The sequence below is a fragment of the Drosophila simulans genome, chromosome 2R (assembly GCF_016746395.2).
Source record: "Drosophila simulans strain w501 chromosome 2R, Prin_Dsim_3.1, whole genome shotgun sequence".
Taxonomy (NCBI): Eukaryota; Metazoa; Arthropoda; class Insecta; order Diptera; family Drosophilidae; genus Drosophila; species Drosophila simulans.
In genome coordinates, this window is record NC_052521.2 from 3,777,223 (window position 1) to 3,802,376 (window position 25,154).

General features: G+C 42.0%; 4 protein-coding genes and 2 non-coding genes across 7 annotated transcripts; 3 read left to right on the forward strand and 3 right to left on the reverse strand.

Annotated features, from left to right (window-relative positions):
- Window positions 1-84: 84 nt before the first annotated feature.
- Window positions 85-15,044, reverse strand: LOC6733213 (patched domain-containing protein 3). The gene is made up of 10 exons (XM_016167459.3): window positions 14,401-15,044; window positions 7,893-8,023; window positions 7,687-7,832; window positions 4,845-5,059; window positions 4,466-4,647; window positions 4,227-4,406; window positions 4,000-4,163; window positions 3,596-3,934; window positions 2,758-3,071; window positions 85-2,683 (listed from the first exon to the last, which is right to left on the reverse strand). The coding sequence occupies exons 2-10, from the start codon at window positions 8,021-8,023 to the stop codon at window positions 845-847; spliced, it is 3,510 nt and encodes a 1,169-aa protein (XP_016026089.1). The 5' UTR covers window positions 14,401-15,044; the 3' UTR covers window positions 85-844.
- On the reverse strand, window positions 8,736-8,809 carry Trnan-guu. Its single transcript has one exon. It is a non-coding gene; the product is annotated as a tRNA-Asn (tRNA).
- Trnan-guu lies at window positions 8,986-9,059 on the forward strand. Its single transcript has one exon. It is a non-coding gene; the product is annotated as a tRNA-Asn (tRNA).
- Window positions 15,045-16,211: 1,167 nt separating the features above from the next.
- On the reverse strand, window positions 16,212-17,126 carry LOC6733215. 2 transcript variants are annotated; one of them, XM_044922601.1, is made up of 2 exons: window positions 16,952-17,126; window positions 16,212-16,894 (listed from the first exon to the last, which is right to left on the reverse strand). In XM_044922601.1, exons 1-2 carry the CDS (start codon window positions 17,048-17,050, stop codon window positions 16,652-16,654), a joined length of 342 nt encoding a protein of 113 aa, XP_044778536.1. In that variant the 5' UTR covers window positions 17,051-17,126; the 3' UTR covers window positions 16,212-16,651. The 2 variants fall into 2 exon arrangements, with proteins under 2 accessions (XP_044778536.1, XP_002080278.1); XM_002080242.4 differs by having other exon boundaries at window positions 16,212-17,120.
- Window positions 17,127-19,745: 2,619 nt separating this feature from the next.
- On the forward strand, window positions 19,746-20,857 carry LOC6733216 (eukaryotic translation initiation factor 3 subunit F-2). Its single transcript, XM_002080243.4, has 2 exons — window positions 19,746-19,941; window positions 19,998-20,857. The coding sequence occupies exons 1-2, from the start codon at window positions 19,837-19,839 to the stop codon at window positions 20,751-20,753; spliced, it is 861 nt and encodes a 286-aa protein (XP_002080279.2). The 5' UTR covers window positions 19,746-19,836; the 3' UTR covers window positions 20,754-20,857.
- Window positions 20,858-20,999: 142 nt separating this feature from the next.
- LOC6733217 (zinc finger protein 25) lies at window positions 21,000-24,210 on the forward strand. Its single transcript, XM_002080244.4, has 2 exons — window positions 21,000-22,309; window positions 23,040-24,210. The coding sequence occupies exons 1-2, from the start codon at window positions 21,889-21,891 to the stop codon at window positions 23,873-23,875; spliced, it is 1,257 nt and encodes a 418-aa protein (XP_002080280.1). The 5' UTR covers window positions 21,000-21,888; the 3' UTR covers window positions 23,876-24,210.
- The last annotated feature ends 944 nt before the right edge of the window (window positions 24,211-25,154 follow it).

The following is a 25,154-nucleotide window of genomic DNA, read 5'->3' on the forward strand; positions in this document are numbered from 1 at the left end:
CATGTCTGCACCACATCCCATCAAAATTAGCTTAAAAAACCATTAAGACAAATGAAACCCAACAAACATTAAGCTGACACGTTATTTCTAGGAAAATATAAAATTTTTATTAAATAGAAAAAAGTGTAAACAATTGTACAAACTTGTCCCAAATGCGTATAAGCGCTAGGTAGCCAAGCCGTCCTTGCTGCGGCGGCCATTCTTATCAGGTAATAGTTTTTAAATATTTACTTATGGTTTCTTTTGCTATACAAAATGTTATTAAATCTAAACTATTTTTAATGAAAACTGATATGGGAATCCCAAAGTCTGACTCAAATAGCATACATGTAACTAGAGGTATGTTAATGTGTAGTTGGTATTTTAAGTTCTCTGAGCTCTTATCGATGAAATGCTCGTGTTGTGTCATTAAATTGCGGGCAAGTATAAAAAAAGTGACTGAAATAGCTGTGATTTGTTCAAAAGGCCTAACTTAAATATGGTTGACAAGAAAGTTTGCTCTGTGTCGTCAAGTCCCTATATACCTCGATTAAAATTGCAGTAGGTACAACAAACTAAACAATCAAAATTCTTTTATATGTTCTACAGGCGATATTAACACATTTTTGAGTGGTCAAAATAGGACATTTAAGCTTCAACTTATTTGGTTCGTAAAATAAAATCGACTGATTAACGGGGTAGTTAAAATACTTGTAGCTTGAGAATCCATACCGATTTTGATCATTCATTTAAAGGGTTTGTAATGCTCTTTACTTTGCTAGTAATTTGTTTAAAGGCTGTCCCACAGAACACTCTATAAATATAAGGAATTTTCCTGTCACATTTCAACTTTCGCATTTTTCACTCAATGGTAGTAGTCGCCATACTGGTAAGTGGGCGGATACTTCGAAGACTTCCCGTTCGGCTGGTAAAGATTATGGTGCGAGGAGGAGCGGTAGGCGTAGCTGGTCAAGGCAGTCTCTGGGCGGTTGTGGGCAGGCGAGTGAGCGCGTCGTGCCCTCCGCTCCTCGATGTTTGCCGGCCATCGCTGGTGTCGGCTGGTCGAATCCTCTGAGGATCGTCGTCGGTGATACCGCTTAGCTGAAGGAGCGGATCCAGCGGCTGGCATAGCCATTATCTGTTGATGACGGTAGCTGCTGTCGTCCCCACTTTCCGCACTGAAGGGCTCTCCCCGTCGTCGAAATCGCTCCTCAACGGAGGAGTTGGGTGTTCCATGCAGATCGATAACGTCGCCGTGCGAGTTACGTCGCGCCCTCTGCATGTCAATCTCCACATCCTGGCGGTAGTTTTCAAACGGACTTCTCCGCTGCCGCTGGCGCTGCTGCTGCTCGTGGGAATCCAAACGCTGGCGCCACTCGGTTGCCGAAACCTGCTTGCCGTACAGATCGGGTTGGGCCTGAAACTGTGCTGCTCCCTGTCCATAAATGTTCTGGTAGGAGGAGCGACGCCAGCCGTCGTCGTACCTCCGCGTCGGAGACTCACGTACCACAACCTCCTCCTCTGTGGCGGCTGCCTGCTGCCGGTGCTGCGATCGGCTTGAGCTGCTCTCCGACGAGTCCTCACCAGAGGTGCCCAGTCCTAGATCCTTCTCGTCCACACCGTAGGCCTTGTACGGGGCTCCCAGGAAGCCTTTCGAGCCATATGGGCCGTTGATGCCAATGCTAGGGTATTGCATGTAATACGACTGTGAAAAGGGCTTTTCCAGCTGACGGTCGTCCAGGCCCTCGTCTACCTCTGCGTCGCTACCATCGTCCTTTCCCGTCCAGGTAAGACAAGATCCGGGTCCGAAGAGCGAAAGTAGCACAGGCAGCAGGAAAAGGCCGTGCATGGCGCCGAAGAAAATCACCAAAAACACCATCTTGAAGAAGACCAGGAAGATGTAGCTCTGGGCCAGCAGAAGGGCCACAATGCCCAGAATGGTTGAGCTGGAGCCCTGGATAATTGGCAGACCCAGGGAGTGCAGCGCTTCTCGGACTCGTGCCTTGGGACTGCGCTTTTTCGAGGACATGTATGTGTAGCAGATGTGAGCGGTGAAGTCCACTGAGAAGCCAATACACATGATCAAATTGATCATCGAAATGGAGTCCAGGTTAACGTCCCACAAGGCCATGTATCCTGCAACGCCCAGCTCTATTGAGATGACCGAGAAGGCCACCCACAAGGAGCAAAGTATATTAGGGATAAAAACAAAGGAGATGATCATCATGATGATGGCTCCGATCACCATTGCCTGGAGTGAAACCGGTCTCACCAATTCGAACTGATCAAAGAACACGAAATATGGATGGAATATCGAGGCATTCAGCGGAGAGTCCTTGCAGATCTGTCGCAGATCCCGAACCATCTCTTTTTCGTGATTGGTATCTGTGATGTTGACCGCTTGAATGAGAAACCGCGAGGCAATAATTTGGGTTTCGTCCTCGTTGAAGCGCACATCCAGGGAGAAGGGATTACCAGGGAACAGCCAGTGCTCCTTCACGGCATCAATGAATGTTTGCTCGTCGTCCACGGTAACATTAAGGAGCTCATTGTTGCGCTCCAAGAATGAGAGGAACGAGCGTAGCCAGGACTCTGTGTAGCGCCTAGAGGTTACGTACGAGGTATGTTCCAGGGTGCTGGTCAGGTTCTCCACTTGCTCCTGCACTAGAGGATCCGAGTAGTTTAACGGGCCAGCAATAATTACCTGTCACATTTGAAAAAGAAAAACGGAAGCATTAATAAAAATCTATTTCTTATTTGCCCTGTTACAACACCCACCTGCATTCTGTATGGGAACTCGCGATAGTAGTCGTCCTCGCGATCAAAGAACTCCACCGAGTAGGAGTCTTCCCGGGAGAGCTTTCGTCGTTCGAGACCCTCCTTTATTTGGGTGATTCCGTAGCAGGCGCCAACTAAATAGCTTGCAAAGGCCAGAATGATGATCGCCTTGCACCACTTGTTGTTGATTACTGCAGCCATCTTGTCCTTGAAGAACGCCATCAGCATGTGGTCCTTGTTGTCGATGGGATTGTCGGGATCGTTAGCGTCTATGCCACCAGCCATGATCGCTTTGTAGAGGAAGTTGCGCTTTTCTGCGGAGCCAAGCAAAATGATAGAATGAAGAGTTGTGAGACTAGTTCCCATTGGCCTCAATTGTCGCCAGCACTTGCTCAGACAGTGGCTTTTCTAGTTGTTTCTGTCTCATGATCAAGTTCATGTTGCAGCTGTGGTGCTAAGACATCTAAAATAAGATTACTTCGATCCGGTTGTGGTATTAACTAGACCTTGCAGCACATACACTCCAAAAACAGCTTAGAGTGGGGCAAACAATTTAATCTTTATAATGTCATTAGTGACCAGTTCCGCCCCAATTATGTAATTTAGCAATTACAAACATATTTTTTAAATACTTTCAAACAATGATGGGCTGAGAAAAAAGTTGAGTCTGAGACCAAATTATGCAACCTGCTCTACACAATCAAATAGAATGATCTTAATAATTAACATTACTTTTTATGAAGAAAATTTAAAATGAATGATAACAAAGCTCAGTCACCACAGCAACGTGCTTGCAAAACAACAATAGGTACAATCACAATCACAGCAGTTTACTCACCTTTGATTGCAACAGACATTGGCTGTACACGGCAGCCGAAAATGGAATGCAAATTCTTTCGCTCCCTGTAGCCCGAAATGGCCATGCAGGCGGCGAAGAAAGTGATGTGCCACAGGAACGTGAAGCAAACGGCGAACACCGAGTACGTGCAGAAGATCCTGACCGATCGGAAGGGGCTAATAATGCCGATCAGGAACGAAATGAAGTCGGTCACCGAGGTGATGGTGATCGACACAGCCGCCTCGGACATCATAAGACCCATTCGCTCCGCGACCGGCATTTTGGCCTTGGTGCGCCGCCAACCCGCCAGCATTACAAAAGTGTCGTCGATGCCAATGCCTGTGAAATGGATTAACAAGTAGTCAAGAAAGTCGTTCGCAAACTGTATCTTTTATCTAACGAACCGATCATCAGGAAGGGAGCAGCGAGATTGATGCCAATGAACTCAATGCCGCAGTACATAGCCAGGCCAAAAGCGGCCAGGGTGGCCATAATGGCCGAGACGTTGCCCATGAGCCCCAGGAAGGGTTTCGAGCGAACTGAATCACCCATCATGCAGGTGATGATGCTGGAAATTCAGATGTAATAATGTTATAAGATAATGTTGTAAGCCACATTTGCAGGCACTTACCTAAACAGACCCATCAGCAGAAACGTTGAGCTGAAGTAGGGCACCACAGTCTTCGTGTTCTTCTCGAGCTCGTGGTCCAACGTGCGGGAGGCGAAATATGAGACCGAGATGTGCTTGAACTGTCCCGAATTCTCTGCGTTGCCAACCACCCGCAGGAAAGTCTCCTCCCACTCGGCACCCCTAATAAGACCGCATTAGTTTTTGTTCCGAATAAATCTGTAGGTTATCTTGGTACTCACTTGGCATCCTGCCTTTTGGTGTCTGCGGTGACGAAATACACCAACTGAATGGCCGGAACACTGATCACATAATTGTCCTCGGTCAGCTTGGTGCCGCCAAAAAAGACAGGAAACAAGTGCGCATCCCACGTGACTGGATTAAACATGAAAGGAAATGTCAAATTCAGTTGACCCGCTTCAATCTGAAACCAGAGAATGCAAAACAAATAAAGTTATAAAATGTTTTTTTTTTTTTTTATTTTCGCACGGGTCCCACGGCCACACCTCCCGCCCAACCGAATGTTTTTCTAAATCGAAATACAATAAATATCAAATATTAAGCTTAATTCGTAGTTTACCGATTAAAATTGTGAATAATGTGACTGGTGGTGGTACTTACATCATCCATCAGCGCATCCAAATTGAGGATATCGTTCTCGAAGCACTCGTTCTCCCAGCGAGCACAGTTGTCCTTGTACGTATAGGTATCACCATCATAGGTGGTTGTAGCATTTTGGATGATGTTGTCCAGCTGCCGCAGCTCCTGGAACACCTCGCGGCGGATCATATTTTCGTCGCCATCCTTCGTTATCACAATGACTCGCCCGAAGCGACCTAGAAAGGCACATAGATCCTACATTAGCTACGGTGACCATGACTAAATCTCCAGACAACAGCTGGCTTTTTGGACAGAGGCTTGAAGGCTAATGTGTTTGCTGCTGTTACCCACACGCCACTACGTGACAATAATTTGAATTGAATATCTTTGGATTATTTTGCGTATTTCATTCGTGTTTCTGTTTGCCCGTTGATCTCACTTCCACTTGATATTGCCCGATTATCACAATCGATATTTTTATTTAATGCGCCACAACAAAGGCAGCCTCGTGTACTTGCGTCACAATATTGTTAGAAAATGCATATTAGGTACATCAAACTAAGTACCTTAAAGAATTGGAAAAGTTGCCGGTCTTCACGAACGCACGTAGTAGTTAATTCATATATATAAATTAAAATTTCAGGTTAAAGCAACTTTCTAACGGTCAAATAAAATAACTATCAATAAATGTAAACTAATTTAAAATAAAGTCGAACGCAAATAAAGGGTATCAAAAATTGGATTCCTGGCCTTAAAATAATTTGTGAATGAACTTGAAGCTGTTAAAACATTATATGCCATCAGAAAGCCAATCACGTTGTACAGTGATTCTTTGTTACGAATGACTTAAAAAATTAAACAATGGCAACCCCCATTGCATCCCAGATAAAAGAGGAGCTTTTATAATTTTCGTAAATAATTGAGGAAACAAGTGTGTAAAAAGTTCGAAAAGATCCACGTCATTGAAATGATTATCGCGAAAACTTACAGGGTTGCATACCAAACGATGAATAGAAAGTTTAGAAGAATGAGCAGCGAGGGTTCTCTCGACGTACGTACATGTACATATGTACGTACATACGGACAGGCGGACGGACAAACATTCCCAGATCCTGATCAAGAATATATGTATGTATGTATATGGTCGGAAACGCTTCCTCCATTTTGATTCATACTGTTCAACAAAATCTCGTATACCCGTTTACTCTATAACTATTTTTAACTATATTGGTGCCGAAATCAGTTGGTGGTGCTGAAACCCCAAGAGGAGAACGGCTCTAAATTCTAATAACTAGACCATAAAAATACCTCGTTGCAGAAGAGCAGATTGATTATTATATGGGAAATACACATACGGAAATCTTTTTCTTCCGGCAACTGGATCCCCCAAAAAGTGTAACAAAGGAAGTTACGTTTTGCTCGATATTTATCGGATACATCAGTCTTTACATCAGCAGTAAAGCGAGCAATTTAATAATTTTTTTAATTCAAATTTTTCCTCTGTTGCGCTCCATAAACGAATTTCCAAAAGACAGGGGAAAGTTGCAGCTGGCGCGCCTCTTGTGGCACATTTGGCCAAAGTGCAATCGAAGCGGCGCACTAAGCTTTGTGGCTAACTGGTCGTAACCGACTAAATGCGGTCTATATAATTCCGTTGAGCACCAACAGCAAGCGCGTGCATGTGTATCTACACACAGGTCGCTTGTGGCCTCCACACTCCACTCGACGGGTTTTTGTATCTTTGCTGCCTATTGGCAGACGAATGTCCAAACAAAGTTCAATGATGCGCCGAATGGGAGCGCGCAACTCCAAGAGATATACATATGTAGATACCATTTATAACAGTTTTCCACACTGGCGTTCTCGACCAGATCCGCAGATCTGCATGCGTTTCCATCCGATAACTTCTCAGTGCGCATCGAGAGCATTCTTGCAGAATGAGGCTAATGTTATTGAAATAACAATTGCAAGTGCTCTTTTGGAGAAGCTTACTTCTAGGCTTTCCCTTGCAACTTTAACAATCCAACTTTATTTGATTTCGTGGCTATTTTTTCCAAGAGCACACATTTTCCCCATATTCACGCTAAGCAATGTCCGAATTGCCAAATTTTTTGCAACAAGCAATTAAAAGCGGCTTACAAATTTATATTGCGAAGCCTAGCTTATGCAAATGTTTTGGGTTATGTAAAGATGCTACTGCACCTATTCAATTCACAATTTGCATTTCTAAAAACAAAGTCCGCGTATTCAGTGCACATCTCGACTTTCAACTGAGTACAGCCCCACAAAAAATCAAAACTAAACAAAAATGCAAAATAGACTAGCATAAAAAGAATAGCGTTATAAGATCGCTCTAAGTCTGAAACATATGGTTCTTCCAAAAAATTTCGGGTATTCCTAAGTTTGTATGCTGTTCCTATGGTTTGACGACGGTATATTATTTGGTAATTATGCGGTACTCTGCTAGATTTAGCTTTTGACATTGTTGTAGTTGCAATTATTGCTAATGTTTTGACTGCTCGTAGTATTGTTGCATTGCGGTGGTGTTTGTGTTTTGCCCAATAATCCATTTAGCGAAGTTAATAGCCTGTAAAACGGAGCCGAGTTCAAGACCTCAATAAAGCTAAGATATTATGTCTCCATCTCAACCCCGTGCTGAAATTATTTATTGCACATTTGAGTTAAATGTCAGTGCAGGCGGAACAAAGGTACACAGCTAAACCTTAGAAAGCCGTAACACAGCCTTATTCGACAGGGTGAAAAGTTTGTAAGCATTTAATGGTTCGACGTGAGTTGAAGATAGTTTTACTTGGCCGATGGTTGCCACAGTAGTCACGAAGTCCTCGCTTTTGCCATCACTTACCGGGCCTCGTAATGCGTCCGACGTTAAAGCGGTGCGTGTAATTCACTTTGAAGTATTGCTCAACGATGGCACGCTCAGTCTTTCCCTCCCCCGCAATCGGCGAGAATAAATACTCGGGATCAATTTGGTACTTCAGCTGCTGGTAACTGTAATGTTCGTATTGAAATTTAGCTATATCATCGGATCACTTTCACCGGTTCACTTACCCAGTCATGCAGAGCAGCGTCAGCAGCACAGGAATGATAATAAAATATCCAGGATGTTTGGCTATGCATATTCCCAGATGGTAAAACGATTTATTCAGTGTCTTATCGACACACGAAATACCACACGGCATCTGAAAAGACAAATGAACAAAATGGATTGGGTCAGACTGGAGTCATAAAATCGTTAAAGATCGCATTGCCCAATATCATATACAAAATTCTGAAATCGCGTGCATGCCTAGCGAAGGTGAAAAGACAAATTGCAAAATCAAGATGGAAGTCTCTATTATATTTTTAGTATGGCCAAGTGTATCTATTTGTATGTATTTATCTCCAGAAAAGTGGAGCAGTAAAATAACTTTAAAATACTACATTCGATCTGAAAAACAATATCTTATTATATCTTGCCTTTTTTTATCAGTTTATAATTCTTAGATTAACTATAATTGTTAAGTTCGATATTTCCATGTTTTTTTTTTAAACTTAAAAGCATTGAGTTTACTAAATTTTTTGCAGTGTAATAACAGACAGACAAGTGTGCCGCGTGTTCGTTGCCGTGTCTATTTGGCTTTGTTCATCGACACCTTCAACTTAAACTTTAGACACGCATTGTTTTTGGTTGCCTTACTTCGCTGCTGTTTGCCTAAACGAATCTCAGCAAATGCCCTTGTTCATCTGTATCGCACTAAACCACAAAACAAAAATACAAAAACAAAATGACAAGGGACCCCAATAATGTTCATTAACGCGCTTAAAGAACTCAAGTACGCAACAATAACGTTTTGAAGCAATAACAATATATTAAAATGATAACTAAATGGATGGATAAAAAAAAGTGCTTGTCGCCCCCGGGTGGACTCGAACCACCAACCTTTCGGTTAACAGCCGAACGCGCTAACCAATTGCGCCACGGAGGCCATGTAAGTCCAAAAAAAAATTTTCTCAATTTCAGAACACAAACAAAAACAAGGAACAAATCAAATTGGAAAATAAATAAATTCTAATAAGAACTGCTAAGCAGCTTAATTCACAACAGCAACGGCGTCATTTGTACGGTCAATACACTAAAAAATGTGCGCGCAGACTGATAGCTGCCTCCGTGGCGCAATTGGTTAGCGCGTTCGGCTGTTAACCGAAAGGTTGGTGGTTCGAGTCCACCCGGGGGCGCAGCTTCCTATTATTTTTTTTATTCGTAATAAGAGGTTTCTTGTTTTTAATACTTCTATATGTAAATGTCTGATTATTTATAGGGTACGAGAATATCACGCCAAACTATTAGTAACTCCCCGTAAATGTACTTTTTTCTCAATTTAAGAATTATATATATAAAATTAAAGACATTTTTATTAAACATATAAATATTTTATATTTATCTTTAGAATATATTTTTGAAAAGTATAAGCCTAACATTTCATGAATTTATGGTTAATTTTTATTAGTGTAGACATTAACAATGTGTAGAAACGAATGAGTATTGTACTCTTGCCACTAAATGGATGAATGACAGAAACATATGAAACCATTAGTACTCATAGAACCCGAAAAATATCAGAAGAAGCTGAGACATAACCAAGCACAGGCATTTGCTCTTGAATTGCCTTTATGTCTTATCTGTGTGCTCTAACACCGTTATTTACTTTGCTTGTTGCACGCTAAGCAGCAGACCGAAAACTTCGATTTTTTAAGCAGCCAACACGTAAAGTTTTAGACCAGTTTACTTTCCATTTTTCAGTCTGGGGTTCAACGACAACTGACGCTGCACTTTTACCACATTGTAACAATCTTGCTCGCCTTTTCGTACGGTAAACACCGCGATTACAACATGGCCAAGCAATGGCAGCTCAGCCTGCGCCTAAGTCGAGCTCTTCGCTCGCCAAATTGAGTCACGCAGCTGCCTCAAGGTTACAGCGCTGACTGGGCGTCCAGCATTGACTCCAACGCCGACTTCAGGCACCTGGCCCTCCGTTGACATAACGGTTCATTATGTCAAAATGATTTAATAAACCGCCCGGCCAACCGCCAGCCTCTCAGCGCGCGTAGGTTTTCTGGGCTCAGTCGGTATTGGTGCATCAATATTTGCGTTTGGATACTAGAGAAAACGCTTTTTGGTGTTAATTGGTTCGAAATAAGTCGGAAACGTAGCATGCAGTATAAACTGATTTTGGGCGAGTTTCCTTTCGTCTCTTTTAACACAATATCTCCACATAATGCCCCATCGAACTCCGAAGCCGTTATGCAAAAGTTAAATATAAATTTGTACAAAATGAGTAAGCTCGCATAACCAATAGCTTCAAAATTCATTAATGATCTTTACAAATGCATGTCGCAAGTTCGGGTTGACTGGATCGCCCGAAATCAAATCACCGGCGCATTAGTTTTCATAATCGTATGAGCCGCCGTTTTCCTTATTATTAAAGTCAGTTGCGAGCTTGTTGTTGGCCTTATATGTGGTCAAAAAAGTATGATTTCTTCTTCTAGTTGTTGTCTATTCACAGCGATTTCAGAGGCACCATTTTGAAGCTGGTAACAGAGCGAACATGTAAAACTAAATATTCAAACACCATCTAGGTCTAAGTTTAGCATACGTGCCAAAAACATCCGATTTGTGCCAAGCACTTCCCTCCCAGAAAGTTATATGCCATCTGAAAGAGTGTTTTTTTTTTTTGTTGGCTTCGGCTTTTACATAATTTGTAGGTCAATCGGATTCTTTGCTTTTGCCAACCTAATTTTTGTGTGTGGATATAGTTTTATTAATACCCGACAAAAGGCGAATGTTTGGCATGAGATTGGAATGCGCTTCAAAAAGCTTTTACGTTTTGGCCCGAGAAAGTTGATGACCAAAATGAGTTTGTCTCTGCAGTCTTTTGTTTTGTTGTTTTTACTTTCTGTGCCGAACCATTTGACGTTTTATTAGCTCTTTTGGCTTCCTTACTGTTCATTTTGTTTGTATCTGTCGCATTTCTAAAACTGATGGCGTTTTAAAGAACTCTAGACCATTTTCGGGTCAAGTAGACGGGATTGTTCCTTTCTCTCCATATCTACTGTTATCTTTTTCGCCCTGCAGTTTCGTTCTCAGCCAACTGGCATTTTTGCCAGTTTTCCGACACATTTTCATCACCGCGCTGGTTGATGACTACACTGTTTGATGGCAGGCTTACATAATTCCCGGTTTTGTCCAGCCCGTTTAAGTGTTTGTTGTGTCGGTCGTCGCTTTGCTGAAACAATTTATATAATGCATATTTACAGGCAGAAAAAGAAGAAACAGGTGGAGGCCATAACGAGCAGCGCAAAAATTGATTGCGAGCAAAACGCATGCAAGCTTTTGGTGAGTTTTTCTTTCTGACCAAGTCAACAACTTTCACTTTTGCGATTTTCGGCAGCTCAAAGCATAAATGCCGAATAATTACAAAATTAATTTTAATTAATATTTAAATATATCTTGCTGTTGTCTTTCGGTTTCGAAATGATTTCTTGTTAAAATGTATTTGTCTGTGGTGGGTTTTGCCAAACATTAATTTAGGTCAAGTCATTGAAGTAGAACACAGCAGCGATTGATGACCTTTGCGCGTGGGAGGGACATATCGTCAAAAATATTTATGTGTATGTAATTACGGTGCTAACTCGGCTTAAGCCGATTCACATATAACTTATACATATATCACCAAACCGTGTGTTTTGGCCACAATTTGTCAGCTTAAAAAAGGTCGCTTACAATTGAAATTGGTTGCCACACAACGGTTTGCAATGAATTTTAATTAGTTTACTCCGTGGCGAAACATTTAGCATTGAAAGCCTCAACAGTATTCGACTGCTTATTCGATGAAGGTGCGGAGGAAGAGGGCCTACCAGGTGGTGGGGCATACCAGGTTCTGCCTTGAGGCAGAAGCCAAGATAAAAATTCACTTTCTACTTTTTCTGCGCCTCTTGACTGGCTGACTAACCGCACCGAGTGGATGGCCAGAGCGGGACGGGTCGGTGGGCATGCGCCCAGCCTGCAACTGGGTCACACTGGCACATAAAAGTCTTGGCTTAAACACACAGTCACAGGCACGGACTCTCGAATTGAATTCAGCTTTTTGATTTGTTTGCTTTGCATTAATTATCCATTTACCTGGCGAGCTGATAAAGAAAACGATTTGATGTCGGATTTTTTGTGACTTCTTTGAGTCTCAGATCTCTAGGTCAGTGGAGCAATGGAGCCCGAAGTACCTGAGTTTCCTTTAGTTCATTAGATTTGTTTTTAAAAGCCATGCAAGCAATATAATGATTTGTTCAAATTTAATTGGCTAAGCCAGCCGATGAGTACAGTGGGAAAATGGTGAAAATAGTACGGATGTCTTTATATCTATTTCAATATCTATTTCGTTATCATTAGTCGAACATGTAAGAAACAAAAGTATTTTGCACATTCAAGATTTGCTTTGCACGGATCCCTGCTTAAAACAAATATTAAATACATTGCAAGCTTAGAGCAACTATAATCTAAAGTATTTTCTTAAAGCGTCTCGCCTTTGATGTCATTAATCGAGCAAAGAGATGACGTTCGCTTTCCCGTTCACTTTTACTAGTCTGGACTTACTTTCCTTGGAAATTAGTTAATTATGACAGAGTTTTTCCGGCCATCAACAGCGAGTTGATGCATCAACCAATTGACACACTGGCGACGTCAAAGGCACTAAAATGCGAGCGACAAAAAAATGGAAAACCCACTCTCTGAGAAGAAATGGCGGCGAAGACAATGAGAGAGAAAAAGAAAGTGCAAGGCTGATCGCATATCATATGTTCAACACATATGGATACGTATGCCAGTTGTGAACTGAAACCAAACTGAGTTTCTCAGAGAAAACCGAGACAGAGACAGCGATAACTTTTCCTTTCAAGATGCCCCGAGCCTCTCTCTTCCCTTTTCTGCCCATTTAGCTATTTAACTATAATTAGCTTGCTCGGGCACTTAGCAAAATTTACAATACTTTGGGCCAAATATCAGCATGGGGCTTCTCATTTTCACAACATTCGCTTGCCGTTAATCATTTGAGCAAACACTCAATTATAGTTCGCCTGAATTTCAGCTAATTATGAGTAGCTTGTGGATTTGCTAATTGAAAACTGTGAACGACAAACAATAAACCAATCAAACTGACATTAGTGTCCTGCTGGGCACGCAGACACGGTATTGAGCCTTTTCCCACAAATACAAAGGAAATCCTGGCAAAACCAGTTCAAACTGGCTGTCGACTACCTGCTGCTGAGTCAACGGAAAATCCATCTACCTGTAGATTTCCCGGCTCAAAGACCACCAAGTCGTGCAACTGTACACAGTTAAGAAATGCAAAGTGCCGATATCAGCATTAACCTTGAGCATAAGTGGACCCGACATCTGGAAATCGATGATGGGGATGAACCAATCAACCGGTTTACTTTTCTGGACGCGAATTTGAACTTTCATTAACTGGGCCGAAAAACTCCCTGCGTTATGTACCCAACCCAACGCCATGTCCATCCGACAAACCGGATCACCAAAGTTCAGTTTATGTAATCACTCTTGCTTTCGCGTTGTATCCGAATACGAAAATGCAAACACCTTATGACGATATTTCCATATATGTACATATATATATATATATATTTGTACATGTGTATTTTCTTGGCCGTTTTCCAGATTATTTTGATCGGGGATTTTCGATCCGCGCCCCACTTTCTGTTGCTCAGGTGTGTGTTACTTTAATTGTACGCTGTAATCGTAGCCGCTCTCAATTCGAGTTTCATTAATTTGCCTGTCAAAAGTTTTGAGTTTCTTTCTCGACAGCCGGATTGCAAATGAAAAAGCCAGCGAGTTGGACTTGGCCCGCAGTGGCAAATTATTGTTGCAATTGCACTTGCTGTTTGGAAAAAACGTCAATAAGATTTTATTGCTGATGCTAATAGAGACCAACACTTAAATTTTGGTCCCCAAAAGCGATTGTAATTGCTCAACGAAATAAAGCTTAAATTGTCCATGAAGTTTTTGAGAACACCGCTTGCTTCCAGTTTGCTTCTGACACTAATGAACTGTTTTCCATCAACAAAGCGATGAGTTACTGAGCCCACTTTACTTCTATTGAAGCTCATAATGTGTGAGCACATACAAAATTCGGAAAAAAACCATCTTTTGTTGCAAATTAATGTAATCACACAATGGGATAATCACGGGCAGCTCCTTTTTAAATGAGAACCGAAAGTTAATACTAGTAGATCGCATGCTATAGGGCACTTCACGTCAATGATACTGAATTAAGGGTTAAGATTTTGGGCTGTAATATATGTTTTAATTGTTTTTTAAGGAAGTTTACGAAAATAACCAAAATCTCTGCGTATTTTCTCGAACTACGCACTTTCTAGAATAATAACAGAAACGTATCAGGCCGATTTCATCCCCTGAACGCCACCACCAACCCCGAGAAAAATCTGCGCATCTATTATCTGCACTGCAACCGAAAGGAATGTTCGAGGCGTAAATATCTCCACATACCTTTGTATCGCCGAAATGACTTGTAGAGTTTCTTCACTTTGTATCCAAAAGATTTGTGTGCGCCGACAGGTGTGTTACAGGTGTATGTGGTGTGTGGACTTCTGCAGCCGTTTCAATGGACCTACAACTTACACGCGAGCCTTTCAATTGCACTCGGCTCTGCGTGATTCCCCTTTCACAGAATTTCTTAGTGATTTATTAAAGATTGCACACTGTTTGCACTGCCTTCGGCCATAGTATTTCGAATTATTTCCCCTGGCGGGCACGGATCGAAAAGGAAAGAAACGGATAAACGGATGTGGTGGCGATGGCGATGGCGGAGCGACCGGCAACCGCTGACTTTGAGACCGTATCACGAACTGAGAGAATCCACTCAGACTTCGGATCTCGCTGCACAGATCGCGTCTTGCGTTGCGACTTACGTAGAGCGGTAGAGCGAATTCGAATTCAGTGACCTTTGAGACGTACCGATGGGTCAGTGCGGCGTTTTTTCCGACGTCTTTTGTCCACTGACAAATTAACTTTGATTTAAATTCTTGCTTGAATACTCTTGCTAGTCCCTGGAAAGGAGAGACACAAGTTCCGCGCACATGACCGCCTCGCACCACGTAACGGTAACGAATGAGGTCTTACGTTAGGCTCGGCGCTCTCGCCGCGCTCGGCTTACAGCTCAGCTCTCACCTGTTACAAGGCGCTCGATCTCTCCGATTTTCCTTCTCAATTTCTCTCGCTCTCGCTCTCTCTATATATACATATATATCACGCTCTCTCAGGTGAGTGCACCGGATGGCGGGACTTTTGGGAAAATCTATGCCGCTCCTTTGCCTTGTATACCTGTTTCCATCCACCAGTGCGCCGCTGCAGTCTGAAGGTCGCATTTTCGCTCATTAATCGCCACTTTCTTCTGCGGCTGCGCAAAGTTTTATGGAAATTAGCACCGCGAGTTCAGGTGAATTTCGGCTCGACTATAGACGAGGGCGACCCTAAAACAGATGGACATGCGTTTCGCTGGAAGTGCGCTTCTGTGCATTGTCGGAAATAAAAATGGTGAATTTACTCAGGTCGATTTTACGATACGATTTTTCTGTATACGGTGCATGGTTGGCCTTTTATTTAAAATGCATTTGCTTTTAATCAAAGCATAACTTTCACGTGAAGTTTTCTGAATAAGTCCGATCATCATGAGTCAACCAAACAATTTATCCCGATCGCGGTCTGGAAACGCTTGCAGAGTAGGGCTGACGGCTTGAAAAAATATTTTAAGTTGTCACTTAATAATCAAAAATGTTTCCAGGCAGGGCCAATCCCTTAAATTAAAGATACTTGGAAAACTGCCGTGAAGTGCCTTCAGCATTTCTATCCGAACTACATAAAATTTAAGAAGCCTATTCATTCAACGAATACCGATATTATTTCGGCATCAGTGACTGTAAAACTGTCCGCTAGTAACTAGTTTTGGGGATCCCAATATAATATTTACGATATATTACTATTATTACATATATTATATATATAAAATATTATATATATATTATAATATATATTATATATACATATAATATTATTATATATTATAATATATAGAGGGAAATTCAAACTTAAATAGTTGGCCTTTGGTTGAGAAAGGGCCTGTGACATCACTACAAAAGCCTGAGTGAGGTTTTATAAAAGATTTAGTGATGATCTGTGACATGTGCGCAGGGATATGAGAAGATCGCGAAACTATGCACCATAAAAATAATTTTATTAGCGCGGCAAACTTGTTTTCCGCAAGAAATTTTTAAATCACAAAAAGATAGAAGAGATACAAATAGAGCGCAGTATTACCGCTGAAAATTTAAGCGGAAATTTTAATAAAAATCATTTACAATTTATTTCAAACAGTAAAAAGTGCACACCACAAGTGGTGGAAAGAAAGGGGCACAGTGCGCGATAAAAATATACTCATGCGCAGAACCAAACAATGAACTATCTCACAGTGCGCGAATACATATCTGTACATATAGTATAGAAGCTGTGTGTAGTAATGCCAGCCGAGCACGTTCAACTCGGGCGAGGAGGATTATATTGGATCGGCCTGGTAATTGAGCCGTGTAGGTGTAGCGCACGGCGGACAAATGTTGAATTCAATTCTGGGCAATCAAGCGACGATCTATATATACGCTCATACGATGAATACAGCATTAACATTGTCCAAGGCGGCGGCATTAACGAGATATTTGATTGGCTCCTGAATGCGACGCCAAGACGCTTATACGCAGCTCGAATCCAATGTGGAATCCTCCAGTTCGATGCCTTGGGATCGTAGCTGCTCCACGAACTCAGTCTCCAACCGAAAAAGATCCTCGATCTGAAACTGGCGCCGGGTATCCTCTAGATTCTGCACCCTCAAACGCTCCCTCTTCCGAAATACCACATATAGGATGACGACGTGGACGCACACCATTATGTTGATCCCTCTTTCCCAAGATTGCGGAGTGTACGAACTGGCTTGCTGTATGTAGCTTAAATAGGAGTCAAGTAGAAATTCATTGAGGTGATAGCCCGTCACCTGAAGCGCCACGATCAACAAACATACAATCCCAATCGGCACAATGTAGATGACTTGTAGGAGGAACAAAATATTTAGAAATTCTTTGCCAAATTCCATGCCGGCGATGCTAGAGAAAAAAATTTTGTTTACTGATTTGACAGGTTTAAACTAACTAACCTATTATACCCGTTACTCGTAGAGTAAAGTATACTAGATTCGTTGAGAAGTATGTAAAAGGCGGAAGCGTTTCCGTCCATATAAAGTATATATTCTTGATCAGGATCAATAGCCGAGCGGTAGTTTGTTGATTCATGTTGCAACGCCCAATCTAACGCCCACAAACAGAGAAAACTGCCACCTCCCCACTTTTGAAAAATGTTTTGATATTTTGACATATTTCATATCAGATACCTGTTACTCAGCTAGTGTGAATGCAAATGCGAAATTTTATAATTTTTTTTTAATATCGATAGATACTGGACAATAAAATGAGAACAAAATTAAAAATTGTTGTTCGTGATCAGCTTTCAACGAATCTAGTATACCCTTTTACTGTACAAGTATCGGTTATAATAATGAAATTTCGCATTCGCATTCTTACTAGCTGAGTAGCGGGTATCTGATAGTCAGGTAAGTCGACTGTATCAGACTCTCTTGTTTTTAATATTATTAAATGGACATCGAGTATACTACCTAGTTATATATAACTTTATTTTTACTACGACCGGACAAAGTTAATTGGTTTCATCTACATAAGTATCTTCCCATAATCCATTTATGTTTTCAATTAATTAATTTCAGAAAAATAATAAACTGTTCAGAACTGGTTACACATTACGTCAATCGAGTCATTTAATCAAGACGCAATGATATGTCGAACGTGACATGATGGACGTGACCATATTATTTCCATGTATTATGATTAGGGGCTAAGATTCAAACGCTGCAAAAAACTATTATTTCTGTTTAAGAACCAACAACATTTTTTAATTCCTTAATATATACAATGTATATACATATGTATAAAATGTAACATTTTTGATGGAACTTTTAATTTACGAGAGTGCTAAAGTAATTAGAAAAATTTTAAGAATCGTATAAAAGCAAATTAATAAAATGTACTTTTAGTATTGTACGTTTTTCATAGTAGGTCGAAGAGGCTTAAAAAAAAATTTTAAAAATGACAAAAATGTCTTTACATCAAGTGTATGTCACAATGCTAATTCGTTAGACTTAATGTTCTTCAAACTTTTTAATAATAATGGAAAGCTGTTATTGATACTAATTTTTATATTTTCCTCAAAGAATATAAAACTAACGCCTCACTAGGTGTACATTTTCTTTGCGTTAAACTTGTCGCCTTCGGAAATAATTTGGAGGCATCTTGATGGAGGTTCAAGTTCACACTCAATTTGGGATTTGTGCTCACGGTCTGCATTCATTAAAATATATGTTCTGGCTTATGTTTAACACGGTTGCCAATTAAGGAATTTACATTTTTAGTATTTAATAAATAATTGACATTCTTATCCAGCCCATTTTGCATTTACATCAATCAGATAGGATTAATTAAAGCTTAATAGCCGTATGAAAATTTAAATTTAAATCAACGAATTTTAAGAACATACTGAAGTATGTAGTTTTAAAGTAACATCATTTTAGAGACAAGCTGTGTAGTGTTATTACAATCTGCATGCTTGATGCACTCCGGAGATATAGTTCCCGAGATTTCTACATTCATTTGGACAGACAGACAGGTGTTCAGGGTAATCTACTTTATAAGGCGGTAAACGATTCCTCCTACCTGACACATCCTTTTCTAGCCATATATCTAGTTTACCCTTATACTGCACGAAGTACAGGTATAAGGTGGAAAGCGGGTACTGCATGATAGCCGTGGATTGAAACAAACACTTTATGAATTTGGAACATAAATATCCCGTTATCGAGCTAAAACCGTTAAAAGAAGCTTCAAACAAGATCTGCGTGTAAAATCTACGCTGGCTAGATTGCCACTGTTTATAATACAATATGTTGGGCTAACAGCAATATACATATTTTTAAAAACAAATTTCATATTTTTAAGTTACCGCTACATACATCTTGGCCTAAGAAGATCTATGTTATATTCCTTGTGGGCAATATGCACACATTTTCTACATTTTATGTATACTTCTATGAGCAAGGATATATCCCGATATATACACTAGACATAGAAGAAGTATTATAACGAATTTGGGTAGAAAATTTCTTTGACCGCTATAAATATTATATTTATAAGAAATAATATTTAAAATATATAAATTAGTTCCCATGCAAAATGGCCTCATTGGTTTTGCGATGTGAACGTTTTACTCGTTTGGTTCGTTACCAACTTAACTAAGTTTTTAAAATAGGGCGCCAATTAAAATTTGTATGAGTATGAGAATTAGTCATTAGGCCGTATGAGAAATATGGTGAGATCCCAATTTCACCATTATATACTCAGGGCTACGGAAAAAGTGTCCGTAACAAACTCATGACCTTGAATAAAAGCGATCATTTCAAAAAAATATAAATAAATAAAAATTGAAAAAACGCGAACGTAAATTAAGAGTTATTGTAATAGACTTTTACTAAATTTAATCTATATACCTATATGGTAAAAACGCAGAATGTTTTTAATTGTTTTTATTATGTTCTTATAGCATACACATCTGTAAAATAATGTAAGATGTTTAATTTCAAATTATTTTAAACTTGTTTCTGTTTACCATTTCAAAATGTTTCTAAATAGACAATGAGTACATTTTGGCACGTGCCCTTTTAAGTTATATTTTACAACACTGGATCGAGGCTAAGCATAAGCGCAGCCAAGTTTGCTTTGCTAAGTTTCCTTTTGAACTGGATTATTTTTGTAACTCATGATGTCCAGGAATTTAAGCATGCGAGCTAAGGTGTTTCTAAAGCCGTTGGTGCTTTTCCAAATTATTGACGCCTACGATCGCCGACCAAAAGGTGACAATCAGGTAGGTGTGCGCGCATTCATCTCCTGCCCAGTAATCGTATATTGATCAAATCAAAGGTTATGGGCACTTTGCTGGGTCGCAACAAGGAGGACCACATCGAGATCACAAACTGTTTTACTGTGCCGCACAAGGAGCATTCGGAGAACAAACGCATTGATCTGGATATGACATATGCCTCCGAGGTCCTAGAGCTAAATATGTTCGCCTATCCGAACGAGCGTGTGCTGGGATGGTTCTGCACTGGGAAGTCGGTGTCCCGCTCCGCGTCCCTAATCCACGACTATTATGTCAGAGAATGCGGCGAACGACAGCCACTGCACCTCCTAGTGGATGCATCCCTGAAGAACCAGCGACTTTCGACCCGACTGTACTGTGCTGTGGAGATGGGAGTGCCTGGTGGCACCAAAGGACTGATGTTCTCATTAGTTCCACTGGAGATTAGCAGCGAAAATTCCGATCTGTTGGCTATGCGTTGCATAGAAAAGCAATCGCAGCAACAGGCAAGCAAGCAAATGGAGCGCTTCGCCCCAGAGTTGGTTCAAGTGGTGGATGCCACCAGGGACATACAACAGCGCCTGGACTTGTTGCTGCGCTACATCAACGATGTCTTGGCCAGGAAGAAAAAACCGGACAACGTAGTCGGGAGATCCCTTCAAGCCGCTCTCACTGCCGTGCCGCTTTTGGACTCGGAAAAATTTCGCCTCATGTTTAATACCAACTTGCGGGATATGCTCATGGCCATCACTCTTTCCACGATGATAAAGACCCAGCTGGAGATCAGCGAGAAGCTGTCTTGCATGCAGGATCAGTGAACAATGACAAAAAACTGACTCGATCAATCAATCAATCATTTATCTGTTATTTCAGGCGCCTTTTGCTATTTACACCACTTAATAAATTGAGCTTTCATTAAATAGAGGATGTAGGTCACACTTACTTAAAAACAAGAAAGCAAGCCTTCTGTAGAAATTCTTAAATAAGTATCGGCTCGTGAACTTTGGAATCTAGAAACATCGAATCCAGCGGTGATTATGAGCTCGTGCCGAAAACAAATGATTTTCGTTAAGGCTTCCCCCGTTCTACACAGTTTACTTTGAGTTGTCCGAAAACCTCATAGGCAACGCTTGATCGGCATTCTTTTCCAGCATCCGGATCTTAGTCCCTTTGGTAAGAGATTGTCAGAGAAAGCGAGTCATTTGGCCAACTCCTTTGGCCGTTTAGGCACCAAAAAGTTTGCGGTAAATGCAACAACAGTGCTGGGAAACCCGCAGCGGATCGACGATCTCTACGGACGGTGATAAGGTCCAGTACAGATCTATTTCGGTCTGTTCAAATCTCGACGAAGAGGGCACGGCGGAGGATGGTAGTGGAAAGGTGGTGGGGGTGTCGGGGATGGGGACCACCCAAATAATGCCGAGATAATAACGCCTTATCGCGGTTCAGGGACAGTCGGCGGATGTCCACCGGGGCAATCAATTAGCTGGCACGAACTGAAAATTAGCAAACGTTGACGTTGACCGTCGATAGTAGCCCTACGACACCCCTCTCCGCAGACGAATCTCCCGTTGTCTCTCTGCGCCCCCACCCCTCAGACGAACCGACGCCTCCGCCGCCTCTGACTTATCGCTCAAGCCAAGGGCTATCGGTGTGCCCCGGTCGCCTTTCCTGATAGACATCGCTGGCAACATTGCTCTGAGGAGTGGATTGGATGCGGATCCACACCCTCAGACGTCCAGCGACCGGCGATCCGAGCAGACGCACCAAGTATTAAGCCTGTGGTCAAACCGTAATGAGATCCGATTTCAAAATGAAAGCCCAAGTAGACTGAGCTAAGACTACAACGCAAGGAAAACAACTATGCCAAACGTCCGAATCGATCGGGGCTTCCTTGATTGAACTCGTAGTGTAAACCGCGATCCTCCGTCCGGATTTCAGCAACTAAGTATTATGCTCTCGCTGCTGCCGCACCACCCGCTCGTCTGCCGTTGCTGCCTGCTGGAGCAACCGCCGCTCTACCACAGTCTCCATGACGCCTCCAGCCAGCTGGCGGTGGAGCTGAAGGCCCTGGCTCCCGCCCTGCGCCTGGATCCCGGCGACAACCTCACCGATGTGATCTGCGACCTGTGCCTTCGTCGCCTGCACGACGCCCGCGACTTCCAGCGGCGTTGCGAGCACTCCGAGCAGGTGCTCCGCATGCGGCACGAGCACTGGAAGCACACGGTGGCCGTGGGAGACGCCTTGGCCCTGGACGATGTGCTTGAGTGCCTGGAGCGAGAAGTGGGCAGCCTGGAGGGACCGATGTCCATGCCCCTGCAAACAACCAAGCCGGTGGCCCATGTGGCGCCCCTAATGGAGACCGTTGATTTTGGTAAGTTATCACGCACGGGGCGATCATATTGGTTTAAAAGCCAAGGCCGGTCAAAGAACCAAGGATTAGGTCATAATAGAAAATTTATTATGAAACATGACACATGCTGATAGCACGCTGATAACCAGCTCGAATTTAATTAAGTTTGTTTTTCTATATGTATTAAGCCATAAAATGTTATAAACAATCAGCTAGGCACACATTTTACATTCATGAACATATAGATACTCGTAGAGTAAAAGGATCCGATAAAAGTAGTTTTTGGATATCCTTGCTATATATACATATACTATATATATATATATATATATATATATATATATTGATCAGTATCAACAACCCAAGTCTGTCTGTGTCTTCTCAAACTAGTCTCTCTCTTGTAAAGTTATCAGTTATCGGAATGTACCGGATCAGACTACTATATCATACAGCTGCAAAAGGAATAATCGAAAAATAAATAAAAATATGTACCCACGCTATTTTTAATCACAACGTTTTGAACCGAAAAATATTGGTTTGATAAGCAACTATATCATTTAGCTAACATAAAAACAGTCCGTTACTTCGATGTTTTCGATCACTAAGTGATCAAATTTTAGTTACTTTGTTTTTGATCGTAAATTAGTGCAGCTTGCAAGGTTCGGTTGACTTGTTGGCGACTTTGGTGCTCTCTTATTTATATTTCCCTTTAAAGCTCCATATATTAACTATAACTTTTTCACGACCGCAGAAAGCCTGGACTTCCAAGACAGCTCGCACAGTGCACATGATACTCTCTCGTACTGGGAATCGTCGGTGGATTCGGGCAGCCTGAACACTCCACATCACCAGCCGGAGACCGCCGAGTTCTTTGCAGTCGAGCCCCCAACACCACCGGAATCATCCGAAGAGCCGGCACCGGAAGCCGCAGAAAAGCCCAAGGTGCGGAGACCCAGGCCGCGCCAGGATAATGTCAAGCCCAGGGAGAAGAAGGCCGCTGGTGCCGTGCACCCGCGATCCTTGCACCCGTGCCCCGAGTGCGAGAAGAAGTTCACTCGCAACTTTCAGCTCAAGCTGCACATGACAGCCGTGCACGGCATGGGCGAGATGAGGTACCAGTGCGAGGAGTGCGGCAAGAACTTTGCCTCGCGGCACAGTCTTCGCTACCACGTGAAGTCGGTGCACTCAACGGAGCGGCCGTTCGGCTGCCAGCACTGCGAGCGCCGCTTCATCCTGCGCACGCAGCTGCTGTCCCACCTGCGCACCCACACCGGCGAAGCCAAGCCGCGCATATTCGAGTGCCAGCGCTGCTCGAAGAGCTGGCCCACCAAGTCCGACCTCCGCACCCACATGCGCTCCCACAACCCCAACATGGAGCGGCCCTTCAAGTGCGATCGCTGCTCGAAGGCCTTCTTCACTCGTGGCCACCTCAACTCCCACCTCCTGGTGCACACCGGCGAGAAGCCATTCGCCTGCGAGTACTGCGACAAGTGCTACCAGAGCGTTGGCAACCTGAATAACCACATGGTGCGCCTGCACGCAGATATCATTGAGGCCCAGTTGGAGGCGGAGGGCATCGAGAGCTGAGGCCCCCACACGCATCCTAGGAAGAGGCTGCTTTAAGTATTAGGGGTGCTGGATGGACAATTACACCGAGTCGACCACCTATAACTTTAGCATTACAGTGAATATATTTATATAATATAAGTTTTTGGCATGATACCACTTTCTTCGTAGTTACCCAATTCAAGCTGTTATCTTATTGAATCAATCAGTCATTCAAATAAATGCCAAGTTAAGCAAATAAATGGTTTATTGATATTTCATAAAATAATGTATGTATTATGCAAATGAGTTAATCTTCATATGTAACAATTTAACATTTTTTCTATACATTTGAATAAATATATTTCATCTAGAAACAGTTTGTTCAGAGTTTGTAAGCCTTTGGTAGTCGATTATTACTAGAAAATAATCCACCAGGTAGATGAAATTGAGAATTGACATTGATTGAGAACGCATCTAATGCATATTGTACATTCTATATCTAAATCACTTAGTGAGTTGATCTACCCATACATCTATGTACATACGGAAATGCTAGGGAGTAGAGCGTTCCTTCGACGAGCTGTTTGGTTGGGCATTGCATTATTATTGCCCAACAATGGATTTGGCAAGCATTTCCTATGCCCAGTCGTCTTATCTTATCAAATTTGTCGCAGTGTCGCAAACCAAAAGCGCTTGATTGCCAAACGCAGCTGCGAGGAGAAAGTGGCGAAATACCCAGCATTCAAAAAAACCGAAAACCGAAGGTGAAAAAGCAAGACATTTGAAATAGAAATCGTGAAAAAATGTGTAATCAAAATAAGATTAAAGCTTAAAAGATGCGGTGCCAAAGCGTACACCAGCTAAAATAACAATTCCCAAAAATAATATGACGCAATTAAATTTATGGCTCTGTGACGATTACTAATGTTCCAGTATCTGATCATTTGAGAGCTTACTTAAAATCATTTTGCCAAGAATGCTAATTTTTAAAAATTTCCATAATATGTTCACCTCCACCACGATGATTGCACGTACTTATTAACTAAGGACTCTGCCCAATATTTACTTTAGGCTCTTATAAAACCCAATTCAGGGCTTATCACCCAAAGCCTCGGTTTATTTGCACGCGTGCTCTTATGTGTGTGTCTACCACCTATTTAGAACAAAAATAAAATATGTGAGCACAGATCGTTTTTCAAGAAGAAGCGATTGACAGAGGGGCCATGAAAGGGTCGATCCACAGCAAGATTGTAAGAAAAAGCGCAAGTAAAATTTTCCAGCTATTATCAGTGGGAACTGCCGTTTGCGTAGTGACGAA